This window comes from Lissotriton vulgaris, chromosome 8 (assembly GCF_964263255.1).
Source record: "Lissotriton vulgaris chromosome 8, aLisVul1.2, whole genome shotgun sequence".
In the NCBI taxonomy this organism is placed as follows: domain Eukaryota; kingdom Metazoa; phylum Chordata; class Amphibia; order Caudata; family Salamandridae; genus Lissotriton; species Lissotriton vulgaris.
In genome coordinates, this window is record NC_141696.1 from 13,532,075 (window position 1) to 13,551,533 (window position 19,459).

At 42.2% G+C, this 19,459-nt stretch overlaps 1 protein-coding gene across 2 annotated transcripts in view; it reads right to left on the bottom strand.

Annotated features, from left to right (window-relative positions):
• LOC147693228 (TRPM8 channel-associated factor 2-like) overlaps positions 1–19,459 on the bottom strand; it is a 223,146-nt gene that overhangs the window by 113,824 nt on the left and 89,863 nt on the right. For both annotated transcript variants that reach the window (XM_086933634.1, XM_086933635.1), the window contains exon 3: positions 11,782–12,758. In XM_086933634.1, the coding sequence (XP_086789760.1) occupies positions 11,782–12,758 (977 nt within the window). The remainder of the gene's footprint in view (positions 1–11,781; positions 12,759–19,459) is intronic.

Sequence of the window (19,459 nt, forward strand, 5' to 3'; positions counted from 1 at the left end):
CCATGTGCTGCTCACAAGATGAGTCATTGTTAGTTTAGGTCTGGTAGTAGGTGTATGCTGCTGTGATGTGCCTATTGTCTTTCTGACCTAACACACAGCAGACACCTGTTCACAGCCAATTTTCTCATTTTGAGCAGACACCTGGCTGAGTGAAATGAGTAATCATCTCATGTTCTCAGTAAATCTGGGTGATAATTGTACCACACAGGCAACTCACCTTGCTTGTGTGAGGAGCGATGTTCCTTCACTACAGTTTCTTATGCGTTGGTGGCCCTATTACATGTGACATGACATCATGTGCACAGTACATGCAGTGACTGTACAACAGTTCCCATAGGTAAGTACTGGTTATACAGTGAAATTAGACTGCAAACCTCACTGTTGACATCAGCATTACTTCCTGCATGTTGGGCAGTGTGCCTTTGCCAGTTTATGGTTCATCTGCAATTGTGTTTCAAAACACTTGCTCATTGACTGGTGACATGCATGTGGGAGTGAGATGTAGAACTGTAAGGATGATATATGATTGTCTAAACTGATCCTTACAAGCCAATCTGAGTATGCAATACCAAAGAGTGGTGTGATGTGCCTGTCCTTTGGGACTCGAGTGATCCCACATCTTCATGTCGAAGATGATAGTGCAGAATACAGCTCACATCGAACGAACTAAAACAAGGTTAAATAAAGATATTTCTCTTAATTGTGCCTCCCATACGCCTCCCCTGGGGAAGCATACGTTTTTGGTGCTGCCTCAGAGTTAAAATGTATCGTAAATCTGGGGCAGTGTCAAAAAGCCATGGATGTTGCGGGAATGTCCCAACAGCACCCATGGAACGCCCCTTTCACGCAGTCTTCTGCTTGAAAGCGGCACATATTTATAAGGCCATGAAAAACCACTTTAAGTGGCCTTATAAATGACAGTGGCACATTGCACTGCCGGAACATCGAAAACGTGACGTTCCCGTGGCACAAAAGTGCATGTAAGGTCTCATAAATGAGGCAATTTCACTTTTGCTAAATACCCTTAAGCACGTGAAATTGACATGGAGGTGATCAGCACCAAAAAGTTGTTCATTCCGTAATGTGCACCTCATAAGTTTTTTTTATAACAGCATGGAGAGGGGTAGTACATGTGATGTCATATTAGGACTTAACAAGGAGATAAAGAAATTGCGTGTTCAACCAGGGAAGGATTCGATCCTAATTTGGGGCGGGGACTTCAACATTAATGTATGTACCAAACCCTTGTGCGGCAGTGGGGACCTGTATGAAGAGCTCATTGGCCAAATGCCACATTTTGCACATTCATTTGGGGCTGAAAGTCTCATGGCAACACATGACCTTGGATTTGCAAAAGTATTATGCTACCCGCCTATTGATTTTAGTCCCACCTACGTAGATCATGAACACAGCACTCTGATTGATTATATAATTTTTCCCAATCGATATGCAACTTGGCTGGAGGAGTTCATTACCCAACCTATAGGGATTAGTGATCACGTGCCCCAAAGTGTTAATATTGTACTGCCTGATAAAGGCATTGGAACAGTTGCTCAGAGTTTAGCTTGGACCCAGGGCTGAGTGTTGGCCTGGCAGAATGGTTACTCAATATGTTGGGCAAAGAGCGACCCCGAGATCTTGAGCACTAGGATATTGAATCAAGCAAAAATCTCACTAACATGGGGGCATATTATCAAGGGGGTTTATCTCCGCTTTTTTGGCTTTAAAAGCCAAGAAAGCGGAGATAAAATGATCTCCCTATTACCTAGCTGTCGCTAACACCAGTTAGCGACAGCTAGTAGGAGATAGCGACCATCTTGGGCCCCGCTTTGCATGTCAGTGATATTTATCACTAATGACATGCAAAGTGGGCGTGCCAAGATGTTAGCGACTGAAAACAGTCGCTAACATCGCTATCTCCTATTACCAACTTTTGGAGATATTCGCGCTAAGCGCGAATATCTCCAAAAGCTAACACCTGCCGCTGAGCAGTTCTTAGCCATGTTATCCAATGGTAGGTGGATAACATGGCTAAGAACATTTGCTAGATAATGCATGAATATCCCTGACTTTACAGCGATATTCATGCATTTCAGCCGATTTTTATCGCTTAGGAGATAAACCTTAATAATATCAAGTCTCCTAAGCGATAAAAATCGGCGATGCTCGGCAAAATAATTTCGGCCGCTAACCAAGCTGAGCGATATTTTTTGCTCATGCTTGGTAATATGCCCCTAAGTGTCTACAGGAGGAGATTTCCTCCTGTGAGCGATTGAGTGCCTTTTCCAAAATAACCAGGATAATTCAAAATATCCTAAAACGTCCATTGAGGAACCAAAAGCCTTTAAATAAAGGGTGGTTTGATTCGCATTGCACTAAAGCCTATTCATTATTAAAAGCTGCCCTACAAAAACCAGTAAAAGATTATGAAGAAATTAGGGGGCTTAGGAAGGCCTATAGCTCAGGAAGAAACAAGCATAAGAAAGAGATTAAGGAACAGGCCTGGACAAATTTATATGAGGCTTCCCTACGGAAGATTGTTCCTTGTTCTGGGAGGCAGTGAAGGCCCCTTTTTTCTCAAATGGTGGGGGAGCTAGGATTGAGGTGGCAATAAGTGAGGACACATGGGTTAACTTCTTCTCCTCTGTATATGGTTGTGGGGGCGCAGACAGCGTGGGAGTAAATGAGCCAACAGTTCAAAATGCCCAGGCTGACTTTGTCCCTATTGACATCCATTTTACACATGAGGAAGTGAAGAATACAGCTCACATCGAACGAACTAAAACAAGGTTAAATAAAGATATTTCTCTTAATTGTGCCTCCCATACGCCTCCCCTGGGGAAGCATACGTTTTTGGTGCTGCCTCAGAGTTAAAATGTATCGTAAATCTGGGGCAGTGTCAAAAAGCCATGGATGTTGCGGGAATGTCCCAACAGCACCCATGGAACGCCCCTTTCACGCAGTCTTCTGCTTGAAAGCGGCACATATTTATAAGGCCATGAAAAACCACTTTAAGTGGCCTTATAAATGACAGTGGCACATTGCACTGCCGGAACATCGAAAACGTGACGTTCCCGTGGCACAAAAGTGCATGTAAGGTCTCATAAATGAGGCAATTTCACTTTTGCTAAATACCCTTAAGCACGTGAAATTGACATGGAGGTGATCAGCACCAAAAAGTTGTTCATTCCGTAATGTGCACCTCATAAGTTTTTTTTATAACAGCATGGAGAGGGGTAGTACATGTGATGTCATATCAGGACTTAACAAGGAGATAAAGAAATTGCGTGTTCAACCAGGGAAGGATTCGATCCTAATTTGGGGCGGGGACTTCAACATTAATGTATGTACCAAACCCTTGTGCGGCAGTGGGGACCTGTATGAAGAGCTCATTGGCCAAATGCCACATTTTGCACATTCATTTGGGGCTGAAAGTCTCATGGCAACACATGACCTTGGATTTGCAAAAGTATTATGCTACCCGCCTATTGATTTTAGTCCCACCTACGTAGATCATGAACACAGCACTCTGATTGATTATATAATTTTTCCCAATCGATATGCAACTTGGCTGGAGGAGTTCATTACCCAACCTATAGGGATTAGTGATCACGTGCCCCAAAGTGTTAATATTGTACTGCCTGATAAAGGCATTGGAACAGTTGCTCAGAGTTTAGCTTGGACCCAGGGCTGAGTGTTGGCCTGGCAGAATGGTTACTCAATATGTTGGGCAAAGAGCGACCCCGAGATCTTGAGCACTAGGATATTGAATCAAGCAAAAATCTCACTAACATGGGGGCATATTATCAAGGGGGTTTATCTCCGCTTTTTTGGCTTTAAAAGCCAAGAAAGCGGAGATAAAATGATCTCCCTATTACCTAGCTGTCGCTAACACCAGTTAGCGACAGCTAGTAGGAGATAGCGACCATCTTGGGCCCCGCTTTGCATGTCAGTGATATTTATCACTAATGACATGCAAAGTGGGCGTGCCAAGATGTTAGCGACTGAAAACAGTCGCTAACATCGCTATCTCCTATTACCAACTTTTGGAGATATTCGCGCTAAGCGCGAATATCTCCAAAAGCTAACACCTGCCGCTGAGCAGTTCTTAGCCATGTTATCCAATGGTAGGTGGATAACATGGCTAAGAACATTTGCTAGATAATGCATGAATATCCCTGACTTTACAGCGATATTCATGCATTTCAGCCGATTTTTATCGCTTAGGAGATAAACCTTAATAATATCAAGTCTCCTAAGCGATAAAAATCGGCGATGCTCGGCAAAATAATTTCGGCCGCTAACCAAGCTGAGCGATATTTTTTGCTCATGCTTGGTAATATGCCCCTAAGTGTCTACAGGAGGAGATTTCCTCCTGTGAGCGATTGAGTGCCTTTTCCAAAATAACCAGGATAATTCAAAATATCCTAAAACGTCCATTGAGGAACCAAAAGCCTTTAAATAAAGGGTGGTTTGATTCGCATTGCACTAAAGCCTATTCATTATTAAAAGCTGCCCTACAAAAACCAGTAAAAGATTATGAAGAAATTAGGGGGCTTAGGAAGGCCTATAGCTCAGGAAGAAACAAGCATAAGAAAGAGATTAAGGAACAGGCCTGGACAAATTTATATGAGGCTTCCCTACGGAAGATTGTTCCTTGTTCTGGGAGGCAGTGAAGGCCCCTTTTTTCTCAAATGGTGGGGGAGCTAGGATTGAGGTGGCAATAAGTGAGGACACATGGGTTAACTTCTTCTCCTCTGTATATGGTTGTGGGGGCGCAGACAGCGTGGGAGTAAATGAGCCAACAGTTCAAAATGCCCAGGCTGACTTTGTCCCTATTGACATCCATTTTACACATGAGGAAGTCCAAATGGCCATAGGAGAGAGTAAAGGAGGCAAGGCCCCAGGGCCAGACGGGACTCCGATTGATTTGTATAAGTTCAAGAGCAAGCTATGGTCCCCATTATTGACTCAAGCTTTAAATGCTAGCTGGGAGAGGGGTTTTATTGAATCTTGGTTAGAGTCTATCATAATTCCAATTTTCAAAATGGGTGATAGGGAAAACCCGGCATGCTACAGACCCATCTCCCTGCTTGACTCCCTTATGAAAGTAGCCGGCAGAGTCATATTGAACAGGTTACAACTATAGGCAGAAGAACATAAGATCCTAAGCCCGGTTCAATATGGAATTAGTAAAGGGAGGGGCACTGTAGAACAGGTTCTTAACTTTAACATACTACACGGAAAATATACTCAGGCCAAGCAAGGGAATTTATTTGCGGTATTCGTGACCTCACCGCGGCGTTTGATTGTGTGGATCACAACAGACTTTGGCAGACCCTAGTAGGATTAAATGTAGACTCATTACTCATATCATTCTTGAGACAACTATATGCGGGGGCCTCTTCAAAGGTGAGGTTTGGACTAAAAGGAGAATGTACTAAGCCATTCCATGCAAAAAAAGGCGTTAGACAAGGCTGCGTACTAGCCCCGTTCCTATTCAGTCTATACACTAATGCACTGGAAGAGTCACTGGTGGCTAGCGTGAAAGACTCTCCGATATTTAATCACAGCAAGATTGCCTCACTTTTATATGCAGACGACGCAGCCTTAATGGCTAGAACCCAGCTCGGCCTACAAAAGACCCTTAATACCTACATTGATTTTATGGAGGATAGAGGCCTGAGGCTCAATGTTAAAAAGACATATGTTATGTCTTGTGGTAAAGGGAAAACTAGGGCGTGCCATCTAGTAGCTGGGAAAGACAAATTGAATCCACAAAAACATTCTCCTATTTGGAGATCTTACTATAGGAAACAGGATCTTGGGGACCCGCAATTAAGAACAGGGCGTTATTATTTAAGAGGTCGATGGCGGCATTGATGATGTTTGCTAATAAATTGGGAAAGAGGCCACTGGAAATTTTATTGAAAATGTATTATGCAAAATGCTTTAGTGTGGCCTCATATGGAGCAGGGGTATGGGGCCACAGTGACGATATACTAATTCAATTATTGAGAATGCTTTTTAAAGATTTATTTTAGCAGTTCCCCAAAGTGCATCTGTTTTTAATTGTGACAGCGAATTGGGGATTCGCTACATTACGGATGTCATAAAAACACAACCAAAACTATTATGGCATAAAGTCTGGACGTCACCTGATCTAGGTTTGAACCTGGACATAATTAAAGATTCGATGGGTTTGGACCAGGCGAGTAAAATCTTATGGTTAAAGTACATCTATAATCTTTCCAATGATCTGGGCAGACCAGATTTATTTAGTAACCCCGATTCCTTAACTAACGTCTCGATAAAAGTACTCAAGGCATTGTGTTTGAATCATTTTGACCTATTACGATTTGGGCTAGAAAAAAGTAAACACTCAGTGATGAAGCTCGAACATATTTTGACCTCAGTCACTATTCAGCCCTATCTTGTTCTGTGTGTGAGGGGGTACGACAGGTATATTCTGACTAGGTTCGGATTTGATTCTTTTTTCCGCCAGGTTACATTCCCAAACACTAACGATTGGTCTAGAATGCTCATTAAATGCCCTTGTGACAATTTATCTGATCAATCACTATTGCACGTGATCTTTTTTTGTAAACTTTACTCAACTGAACGGGCCAGATGGATTAAACCTTTTCTGAGGCAGGGCTCATGGCGTCAATGCCACCCGACCCTTTTGTTTTTACAGTCACTGAAAGAAGAGTATGGTGTTGGAATCATGTTGGGTTTTTAAAAGTATATTGAGGAAAAGAAAATGTATTAGCTGTTTTTACTCTGAACATGTTTGTATATTTCGGAATGAATTGTTGCTTTTATGGTTTTATAACATTGAAATCGAATAAAGCATTTTATATCTATCTATCACTACATCAGTATTCACACTCACTGGAGAGGAGGCACTTCAGTACTCAGCCGGAGCCAAAACACAGACAATAGTCCAGTAAGAGGTCCTTGTGAGGTGCAGAGATGGTGTAAAGCCGAAGGCCGGAACTCCTTCCTTCAAAAGAAGGTAAAGCTGCCATCTGTAAAAGATGGAAGCCGAGGTTTGTCCAATAGCTCTGCCTGATCAAGTAAATATATCTCTGCTTATCCATAAAAGACACCTATAGAGAAGAAGGGTGTGCAGGTAGGGTAGCTGGTCCTTTTATACCAATGTTTAAGAAGCAAGTTAATTGTATTAATAAACATCGATTCCTGCCCAAAGAGCTGTAGAGAGTGCTCAGTGAAGATGCTCACAGAGTTGCAGTGAGTGTTCAATGGAGCTGCTCCTAGAGCTGCAGAGTGCTCAGCTCAGTGGAGCTGCTCCAAGAGCTGTAGAGTGCTCAGTGGAGCTGCTCCAAGAGCTGTAGAGTGCTCAGTGGAGCTGGTCCCTGAGCTGTAGAGTGCTCAGTGAAGATGCTCACAGAGTTGCAGTGAGTGTTCAATGGAGCTGCTCCTAGAGCTGCAGAGTGCTCAGCTCAGTGGAGTTGCTCCAAGAGCTGTAGAGTGCTCAGTGGAGCTGCTCCCAGAGCTGTAGAGTGTTTAGTGGAGCTGGTCCCAAAGCTGTAGAGTGCTCAGTGAAGATGCTCACAGAGTTGCAGTGAGTGTTCAATGGAGATGCTCCTAGAGCTGCAGAGTGCTCAGCTCAGTGGAGCTGCTCCAAGAGCTGTAGAGTGTTTAGTGGAGCTGGTCCCAGAGCTGTAGAGTGCTCAGTGAAGATGCTCACAGAGTTGCAGTGAGTGTTCAATGGAGCTGCTCCTAGAGCTGCAGAGTGCTCAGCTCAGTGGAGCTGCTCCCAGAGCTGTAGAGTGTTTAGTGGAGCTGGTCCCAGAACTGTAGAGTGCTCAGTGAAGATGCTCACAGAGTTGCAGTGAGTGTTCAATGGAGCTGCTCCTAGAGCTGCAGAGTGCTCAGCTCAGTGGAACTGCTCCAAGAGCTGTAGAGTGCTCAGTGGAGTTGGTCCCAGAGTTGTAGAGTGCTCAGTGGAGTTGCTACAGAGATGCTTCCTGAGCTGTAGAGGGCTCAGCGGAGCTGCTCCCAGAGCTGTAGAGTGCTCAGTGGAGCTGCTCCAAGAGCTGTAGATTGCCCAGTGGAGTTGGTCTCAAAGTGGTAGAGTGCTCAGTGGAGTTGCTCCAGAGATGCTTCCTGAGCTGTAGAGTGCTCAGCGGAGCTGCTCCCAGAGCTGCAGAGTGCTCAGTGGAGCTGCTCCCAGAGCTGTAGAGTGTTTAGTGGAGCTGGTCCTAGAGCTGTGGAGTGCTCAGTGGTGCCACTCCCAGGGATGGCTGGCCTGAACTGTACCTTTACATCATCTGATTTCATCAGCAGCTACTTACTGTAGCTTCCAGCCTTCAGCAAGGATCCGCATCACTTCCATTTCTATTGCACTCTCTTCTTCACCCAAACACTGTACTGGGCCGAGCAGAGCTCTCCAGATCCAGTCTGCAGTAAAAAGCTCTGTACTGAAAACCGGATTTGGGTTTGTTACTGTCCATCTTCTCTTCACTTCAGGAAGACCCTGGTTATGCACCCCTTCCTTGGTGATTCTGCGCCCGCCTCCCCGGCAGATCAGGAGAGGGCAGAGAATGAACTCTTAGACACCTCAGCAGCAGACGTCACTCCTAGCATCCGGCAGGGGTGGCTCCTCCCTTATGGCAGAGGAGCGTCACCCCACTCCTGAAAGCCGGCAGAGGCAACCAGCAAAAATGAAGTAATAAGAAGACATTTTTATTATCATTTTATTTGTTGTTCTACAGGTTGGGCTCGAGGGAGGGGCGTGCACCATGGAGGAGGGGGAGTGGTGGGCACTGCCAAGTGGGTGTGACAGTTTGACCGGCCCTCTTGGGCCGACTAAACCATCATGCGCACTTAGCCATTCTCCACCTAGCTGTGTTGTACAGCTGGGTAGAGAAACCAACTCAGGGTGCCAGTCCAAGTCTGAGTGCCGAACTGAGGCACTCAGACCAATCCCGGTGCTGCTCACATGCTTGGAATAGCATTCCCAGCACTTAAGCAGCACTGGTATTGAGAGCTTGGAGGCCGCACAGTGTGCAGCAGTTCCTGGATTTCCGGGAGACGAGGATCGGGAGGAAGGCAGCGGCCATTGGAGCAAGTAAATGTAATTTTAAAATGTATAATTGTTTTCTTTAGTTTGCTTTCCCCCCTCAAACTCCATCCCTCTGCTCCACCAATTCATAATACCAGCAACCGCTACTGATCTAAACAATATTAATAAAAAATATTTACCTATATAAATACTAACTATGCTATTTCCACTGCAATGTATACAACAGTAGAGAAAGCATTAAACTCAGGAGGGGTAAAACTCCAATCAACTCCACTCAAGTTGGTGCAACAGTAGGGAAAGTATTGGACTAAGGAGAGGTAAAGTTTCTATTCCCACTCCAGTCAGTGCAACTGTAGAGAGAGAGAGAGTAGTTTACTTGAAAAAATTACATATTTTAAAAACTTTGTTAAATAACAAAAAATATCATTATGTAAACTGCAAAATTATGTCAATTTTTTTTTCAACTGAACAAATTATATAATTATTTTTTAAATAATTATTACCAATTAAAACAACTAGTGTTAATTTCATTAACATACCACACAATATTGCCACAATTAAAATAGCCAGCAATTAAAATGTAATTGAATCTAAAAAGCATAGAATTAATTAGCACATCACATGATAAATAAAACAACTTGTAAAAAATGAATACATAATTAGAAATGTATTGTTACTTGCATAACATCCCACCCTCTCCCTCTATAAACTAAACAATACACACCAAAAATATACCTAAACAAATATGATAATTTCAAGATGTACATAATTATCAATTAAATAATGAATAACAAATTAATAATGAATTATCAAAAACGATTTCTTAATTAACTTCCCACCCTGTACCCAACAAATACCCAAGAACCTACCTCTAAAATATATCTGAAAAAGTGTAATAATTAGACAATTTACATAATTATCAATTAAACAATTAATAATAATTACATAATAATTATTCATTATATTAATTAACTTCCCACTCTTTCTCCCTACCCTACCAAACCAACAACTGGCACCTGAAATACAACTTACAAAATATCTTAATTGCGCATATTGCAGTTAGTCATCAAATCATAATCACTATTAATTAACATTCATTATTATTAAATATACCTAATTTACTTCCCACCCTGTGCCCGAACAAACCCCCAAACCACTACAACACCACAACACCACAAATTACAATGAAGTACTACATTTAAAAAACCTGCAAATTTGAAAACGATATAAAAATATCAACAATAAATAAACAAACAATTTGTAACATATACAGGTAATACCTATACTAAAATACATATCAATAATAAAAAACGATATTATTAACAACAATATTTTGTAAACAATATTAACAAAGTAGATATTTTTAACATTTATATTAAAAAGGTAGAAACTATGAAGGTTTATTTTACATTAACAATCAAACACAAAAGTCAAAGGGCATTGGCTAGTCAAAGAATCAAAAATAGTCAAAATGCAAACAATTCATAAACATCATTAGCAGCTGCAACTACGCCCTAAACTGAATCAGAAGCCAGTACTGTTTGCGGACTCACACAAGGCAAGTGAGAAATATTGAGAATTGGTTTTAAGGAATGCTCAATTTTCAGGAGAGATGAAACATGAAAATACTTTGAGTGCAGTATGATAAACAGGCCACAATAGTGTCTGCTCTATAAGAGTCATTAAAACACACTCTGGCTCACCCCCAAAAAGGTGAGCCTACATGTCTAGGCAGACAAATTGTATGTTCACACTGATGTGAACATAATATTAAACTGACTGTAGGAAATTGGGTTTTGGTGGAGTGAGGTGAGACACTGCTCAAGTACCAGCAGCAATCCCTGCTACGGTGAACCACAAGCAAAACCCCAAATTAACCTGTGCTTAACCCCCTGGTTGACTGGCACAAAACAGTCAGGCTTAACTTAGAGGCAATGAGTAAAGTAGTTATGCAGCCACAAACAGTAATAAAGAAAAATAACAACACAAAAAAAGTCCCATGACAAAGTGGAAAATGTTGTAAATATTTGTTGTAAAATGAGGCAGTATCTGTGAGGCGTGCACAAATAATAGGTCTACATTTGTCCTTTACTGGGAACCAAACAACACAATGTAGCGCTTGACTCTCAGAGGGTAGCGCTGCAGAGCAGTCTAAGACTTACTCAATGGAGGTGGTGTGTGCTAGTAATCGCCATTTACAGGTACGCAGAAAAAACACTCAATAATTGATTGTCCAGTCTGTACTTTTCTTTACAAAAAGTATTTACTAGATGTGTAACTGCTGCAGAGCTGAAAAAGAGTCTGCTTACCTAGTACCCTGACAGTTTCTTCTCCGGCACTATATGCATTCTATTCTCAACGAGTACCCACCTGTTGCAATGATTAGGGAGTCCTGATATGTGCTGGAATCTCTGGTGCAATACCCAACAGGCAACAAACCCATGAGCAGCTTTCAGTATTTTGGCTTCTGACTACATCTCTGAGACTATATTGTAATTACCATTTGTCCAATGGGTGGCCAGGAGCATGAGAAGCTCGAAATAACCTGGGGACTAAAGACCCTGAGTAAAAGCAATATTTGCATTAAAAAAGATTTGCTTAAAATCATAAAACTGTTATGTCCAGGGGTTGGGTGCAACTGTCTATTTTGCTATGGTTTTTCAGTCCCAACCAACCCACTGAAAATTGATCAAATTCTCTGTCAATGATACTTCTGGATTTCATCATACCTTTATTGTTGGCATCAATAGACACAGTGACATCAGATAAGTCGGCCAAGTTAGGGTGTTGGTAGACTCCAGACAACTCGGGGTAATGTTCATAGAGCGAAGTCGCCAACTCAATCAGCAGGGACTTGTTGGAGTGGTTTTGAATTGGCTTTTGTTTGCTCACTTCTGGAATCCCAGTGTGGTGCAGCAGATCCTTCAACATTTGATGAATTGAGTGGACCGCAGCAGAGCCTTCTGCTGAGAGCTTCAAAATTTCAGCACAGTCCTGCCCCAGTTTTATGATCTGAGATGCAGGCGATGGCTTTGTATCCTGCTTCCCACTGCTCTCTTGCAAGAACTTGAGAAGAGCTCTGCGGAAGTGGTACACCTTTGGCGCATCATCAGGAAGCATAGCTTTGTAAGTTTTAGCCGTGAGGGTTTGGCCCAGGATGGAAATTCCAAATGTATTCAGTATTTTATTGCCGGGATATTCTGCTACTGCATATTGGCCTGGATTTTGTATGGCCCACCACCAGGCATGGCCTCCAATGAGCAAGCCCCCTCCTTCAGCCACAAACTCTTGGATTTTCTGTGCCTCGCTATCGCTGTACGACTTGCAGCAGTAGACACTAAGGCTTGAGATCAAATCAGAATATTCACTTGCCACATTGTTTGCCTTGAGAATTTCATGAAATCCCTTCAGATCACTCACCATGCCAATCTTACCCTTCCTCCCTGCATCCAGCCAAGAGACTGCATTGAGGAAGAAGGGCTTCAGAGAAGCTGTGATTAGTTGGGTCTCATGTGTTGCCACAACAACACGGCCTTTACCATAGTGTGCAGCAGCCAGAAATGATCGGTGAGAATCATCAAGTCCAACGGGGAAGGCAAGTAGCCCATGGATAAAGAGTTGGGAGGACGGCCCTCCAAAATTAATGTTCAGGTCTGTGATGCCGTTTAGAAGATGCCTCATATCTTCAATGATGTTGATCCCATGTCTGGAAAACAACAACACAATTATCTCAGCTTCTGTACTGTAGAAAACAACAACACAATCATTCTAGTGTGCACTGTGAAAAGCAGTTACCCATTCAGACCTTTATACTCTCTACCATTCCTATGTGTGTCTTCGAGTTTATCCATTTGTATCTCTTCCTTGAGATACTTCACAACTTGTACATTTGCAATTTCTTTTTCTGTTTGTATCTCTTCCATTTGTGACTCTACAACTTGTACATTTGCAATTTTTTTCTGTTTCTATCTCTTCCTTGTGTGACTTTACAAGTTGTACATTTGCAATTCTTTCTGTTTGTATCTTTTATGTAACACTTGTAATCCTAAATCCTTATGTGTCGCAACTGGTTCTTATGTAAAGCGCTCTGACACCTTCAGGTAATGTTCGCGCTATATAATATCGCATTAAATAAAAAATTAATAAATAAGAATAGTGGAAAGCACCAAACCAATATTCTCAGCATGTGCACTATGGAAAACAACTCAATAATTTCAATTTGTGCACTGTGGAAAATAACAACCAAAACATCTAGATGTGTGCACTGTGGAAAACAACACCCCAATCATCTTAGTAGGTGCACTGTGGAAAACAACATACCAGTAATATCAGTGTGTGCACTGTGGAAAGCAACAAGCCAATTATCTTAACATGTGCACTGTGGAAAACAACGCAATCATCTCAATGTGTGAACTTTTGGAAAACAACAACCAACACATGTTGATGTGTGCACTTTGGAAATCCACAATCCAATCATACAAAACTTTATAAATAAGTACATAAAATAAATAAATCTTAGTATGTGCACTGTGGAAACCAACAACACAATCATCTCAGAATGTGCACTGTGGAAAGCATCTACCCATTCATATTAGCATATGCACTTTTGAAAACAACCCAATCTTCTCAGCGTGTGCGCTATGAAAAGCAACAACCCAATCATCTTAGTGTGTGCACTGTATTAAACAAGAACTAAATCATCTCAGCATGTGCACTGATGGAAAAGCGCAAACAAATCATTTTAGTGGGTGCACTGTCGAAAGTAACAACCCAATCATCTCAATATGTGCATAGTGGAAAGCACCAAACCAATAATCTTAGCATGTGCACTGTGGAAAACAACTCCATAATCTCAATCTGTGCACTGTGGAAAACAACAACCCAATCATCTTAGTAGGTGCACTGTGGAAAACAACAACCCAATAATCTCAGCATGTGCACTGTGAAAAACAACTCAATATTCTCAATGTGTGCACTGTGGAAAACAACAACTCAAACATCTTGATGTGTGCACTGTGGAAAATAACTCAATATTCTCAATGTGTGCACTGTGGAAAACAACAACTCAAACATCTTGATGTGTGCACTGTGGAAAACAACTCAATAATCTCAATCTGTGCACTGTGGAAAACAACAACCAAAACATCTTGATGTGTGCACTGTGGAAAACAACTCAATAATCTCAATCTGTGCACTGTGGTAAACAACAACCCAATCATCTTAGTAGGTGCAATGTGGAAAACAACATACCAGAAATATACGTGTGTGCACTGTGGAACACAACAAGCCAATTATCTTAATATGTGCACTGTGGAAAACAACTCAATCATCTCAATCTGTGCACTGTGGAAAACAACAACCAAAACATCTTGATGTGTGCACTGTGGAAAACAACTCAATAATCTCAATCTGTGCACTGTGGAAAACAACAACCAAAACATCTTGATGTGTGCACTGTGGAAAACAACTCAATAATCTCAATCTGTACACTGTGGTAAACAACAACCCAATCATCTTAGTAGGTGCACTGTGGAAAACAACATACCAGAAATATACGTGTGTGCACTGTGGAACACAACAAGCCAATTATCTTAATATGTGCACTGTGGAAAACAACTCAATCATCTCAATTTGTGCACTGTGGAAAACAACAACCAAAACATCTTGATGTATGCACTGTGGAAAACAACAACCCCATCATATTAGTAGGTGCACTGTAGAAAACAACATACCAGTAATATCAGTGTGTGCACTGTGGAAAGCAACAGGCCAATCATCTCAATGTGTGCACTGTGGAAAACAACAACCAAAACATGTTGATATGTGCACTGTGGAATTCCATAATCCAATCATCTTAGTATGTGCACTGTGGAAAAGAACAACCCAATCATCCCACTATATGCACTGTGGAAAGCAGCAACCCAATCCTCTTAGTGTGAGTACTGTCGAAAAAATAACAACCCAATCATCTCAATATGTGCATAGTGGAAAGAAACAATGTGTGTACTTTGGAAAACAACAACCAAATCATGTTAGTAGGTGCACTGTGGAAAACAACATACCAGTAAAATTAGTATGTGCACTGTGGAAAACAACAAGCCAATTATCTTAATATGTGCACTGTGGAAAACACGAACTCAATCATATCAGCATGTGCACTGTGGAAAACAAAAGCTCATTCATCTCAGCGTGTGCACTGTGGAAAACAAGACCTCAATCATCTCAGCGTGTGCACTGTGGAAAACAAGACCTCAATCATCTCAGCGTGTGCACTGTGGAAAACAACTCAATAATCTCAATCTGCGCACCGTGGAAAACAAGAACCCAAACATCTTGATGTGTGCACTGTGGAAAACAACAACCCAATAATCTTAGTAGGTGCACTGTGGAAAACAACATACCAGTAATATTAGTATGTGCACTGTGGAAAACAACAAGTCAATTATCTTAATATGTGCACTGTGGAAAACACGAACTCAATCATATAAGCATGTGCCCTGTGGAAAACAAGAGCTCAATCATCTCAGCATGTGCACTGTGGAAAACAAAAGCTCATTCATCTCAGCGTGTGCACTGTGGAAAACAAGACCTCAATCATCTCAGCGTGTGCACTGTGGAAAACACAAACTCAATCATCTCAGCGTGTGCACTGTGGAAAACAAGAGCTCATTCATTTCAGCATGTGCACTGTGGAAAACAAGAGCTCAATCATCTCAGCGTGTGCACTGTGGAAAACAAGACCTCAATCATCTCAGCGTGTGCACTGTGGAAAACACAAACTCAATCATCTCAGCATGTGCACTGTGGAAAACAAGAGCGCATTCATTTCAGCATGTGCACTGTAGAAAACAAGAGCTCAATCATCTCAGCGTGTGTACTGTGGAAAATAAGAGCTCAATCATCTCAGCCTGTGTACTGTGGAAAACAAGGGCTCATTCATTTCAGCATGTGCACTGTGGAAAACAAGCGCTCATTCATCTCAGCGTGTGCACTGTGGAAAACAAGAGCTCATTCATCTCAGCGTGTGCACTGTGGAAAACAAGAGCTCATTCATCTCAGCATGTGCACTGTGGAAAACAAGAGCTCATTCATCTCAGCGTGTGCACTGTGGAAAACAAGAGCTCATTCATCTCAGCGTGTGCACTGTGGAAAACACGAGCTAATTCATCTCAGCGTGTGCACTGTTGGAAACAACAACTCACGGCTAAGACGGTTGACCTTGATGCTTGGGAACCGATTCTAGTCTCGGTAGTGACACTCAAATTCTGCGATTCTGGGCAAATCACTTTAATAAAATAATAAAAAAACATAAATGTGTGAAGGGTCAAGGGGAAAATTTTACGACCTGTCTACTCATATCCCAATTCTCAATACATAACACACGACAGAGCAGACCAGGTCCAAGAATGGTGTGTGGCTATACAGGCGACTGTGCAACAGTGGGATGCAAGTGTAGGTTTTTCAGCTCCTAGACAGTTCACGTCCTCCCGATCGCACTGTGGCAGATGTCAAAAGCGCGGAGATGCTCCCATGGGAGTCGATACCAGCGCTATACAAGCCAGTAAATAAATAAATAGGTAAATGCTGTTGAGTCACAAAAGGCTAGAACAAATCCCATCAGCCCACCCTCGTGGTGGAATTTCATCATGTGGGAGTTGATGATCACTCAAAACCTTGTCTGACCTGATAGTGCCGGAAATTTGTGTCAAAACTCTTGCCATACTGTTCCTCAAAAAATTAATTAATAAAGTACAGTGCTCAAGTGGTTGTGATAGATAAAATTGACTACTAAGGGCCCGATGTAGGTAAATCTTTTTTACCACTTCATAAATACCGATTCATACCGAATCGGTATTTAAGAAGTGGTAAAAAAGAGAAGGGCAGATGTAGGTAATTTTATTTTAAATATTACCGAATCGGAAGGAATCGGTATTTACCGAATCGGTAATGCCCATTGATTCCTATGGGCATTGAACCCCATAGGAATCAATAGGCATTACCGAATTGGTATTTACCGATTCGGTAATTGCCGATTTCTGCAAGGGTGCAGGGGGTGTCACTTTGACACCCTCTAGCACCCCCAATACTGGCTTGTGTGCCATGTGGCACACAGACATGCCCTAAGGGCATGTCTGTCTGTCACATGGCATAGGTGTGCATGCACACATGTGCATGCACACCTGGATTCGGTATTTTAACACCCAATTGGATTGGGTGTTAAAATACCGAATCTGAAAGGCCTGTGGGACTCAGAAGAGTCCCACCTACATCTGGAAGATACCGAATCGGTAAAAATACCGATTCGGTATTTTACAGATTCTGTAAATTTACCGATTCGGTAAATATACCGAATAGGTAAATACTGGCCCCCTACATCTCAAAGTGCCAAATACCGGTCGGAAACAGCCGATTTTGGCCGTTTCCGACCGGTATTTGCCACCTACATCGGGCCCTAAGACTCTAGAAACGTTCAGACAGAAGTCTAGGTGTCAAAAATTAAAAACACGCTGAGTAGTTAGACACTAAAACTACCCTCTGGCGCTTGTGCAGGACGGTCGACATGTTTCAGCCTGTAGGGGATCTACCCCTGCTTTCTTCAGGACCTTTAATATGGAATTGCTACTGCAGCTAGACAGTGATTGCTGATATGAAGAACAACATAAAATGTACTTTAGCAGAGTTGTATATCTACCAGAAACCTTGCTCTCCAATGTTCGCTGGAGGAAGAAAAACATAACTTCTTCCCAGCTTTGTGTGGGTGAAGACCTCACCTCGCCCGGCAACCGCTCGGGAGAATGAGGCCCCGCTCTGTACGTTGGTGCCCCTAGTTCAAACCGTTTGGTTAGTGTTTGCATGGACAACATTCCATCTGGTAGTGGTTAATTCAAAGCCACTTTCTACATTTAACCGCAAGTAAATCCTACTGTTGTAGATACAGAAGGTTGTTTGTTTCTCAATGCAAGTGACATGAATTAGGTAATATTTTTAGAATCATTTATTGCAGAATATACATTTAGGAGGCAGCATACCTGCTTCAGACATAAAAAATTAGCAACAATTGATAGACATGGGAAAGTGAAGATGCCCATTTCTGTTGAAGGTGCACCCTGCAATCTGTCCTGTTGTAAACAAAGAGCAGTCAACATGTTGCCAGTGTTTCCTCTTTCAACAAAAGACATTGGAGGTGTTAATGATATCCTGGTTTCCTGAGAATGAAGGAGTAGAGGTGGACAGCTGTCGAGCCACAAGTAATCACGAATGTTAGTGCACCCAAATTACAGGATACACATATGGTTGACTCCGGAGACCTCTAGTAATAGTTTAAAAGCCTAAAACATTGCGCTGTGCTTTAGTAACTATTTAATTTGGACTCCAGGGACCTCTAGTAATGGTTTTGTAAATGATGCATAGGATTTCAAAGACAGTGAGGGCTGACAAGGGAAGCCAATGGAGTTCCATCAGGAAGGAGGTGATGTGATCCTGTTTTTTCCGGTCCTGGATCAGATGTGTTGGAGTATATAGGATGCCCTCAAGCAGAGTCAATGGAGCTCCATCAGGATGGGGTGATGTAATTATATTTCCTTGGGTCCTTGATGACACATGCTGCATGCAGTGTGAAGATGGTCTTCAGGGATGACTGTGTGGTGTCTGAAAGGCCAATGAGCAAGGCGAAACAACCATCCAGATGTGAGAGCATGAGTGTTTGAACAGCAGTTCTTAAGTAACTCTCTTGAATAAAAAGCTTCAATTTCTGTACAACACAGAGCTGGTACCAGGTAATCTTGGTTTGATTTGTTTTTCCACAATGTGTTCCTTGAGGTTGAGATTGGTGTTTAAGGGGAATCCAAGTGATTTGGGATTCAGTGAAAGTAAGGGCTTGAAGTCAACAAGGTTCATGTCATTAAGCATGTTTGTGGCATTGAACTTCTAAAGCAAAAAGAGACTTTCTCACATAGTTGTGTATCATCACCATATTGGTGAATTGTGACACTGTCATCTGTGAGTGAAGCCCAAAAAGGCTCCATGTACATTTTAAAAATGACAGGGGAGATGGACCCCTTTTAGAGAGTGAGAAAGAATGTCTGGGAGGGGAGGGATAACCACATTCAAGTCACAGGGAAGCATTGTTGAAAGGGTGAAAATGAGTGTGAGCTGTGGGATATGGATCTGTATCTCTCTTCAGGTGGTCTTGGTCCAGTCCATGAGGGCTCTTAACCATCCACCCTGTACTAAGCGAACAGGAGCAATACCTGGAGTAGGATCACTGATGCCAGCAGTATCGTCTGTCGTTGACATGAGTGGGAGCCGGTCCAGACCTTGGGGTCTCTGACTACTAAGTCGATACGAGGAGCAGGTCATCTCTCTCTGAAGTTCAGTCTTGGTTCAGATGCTGCCTTCCCTGGTGAA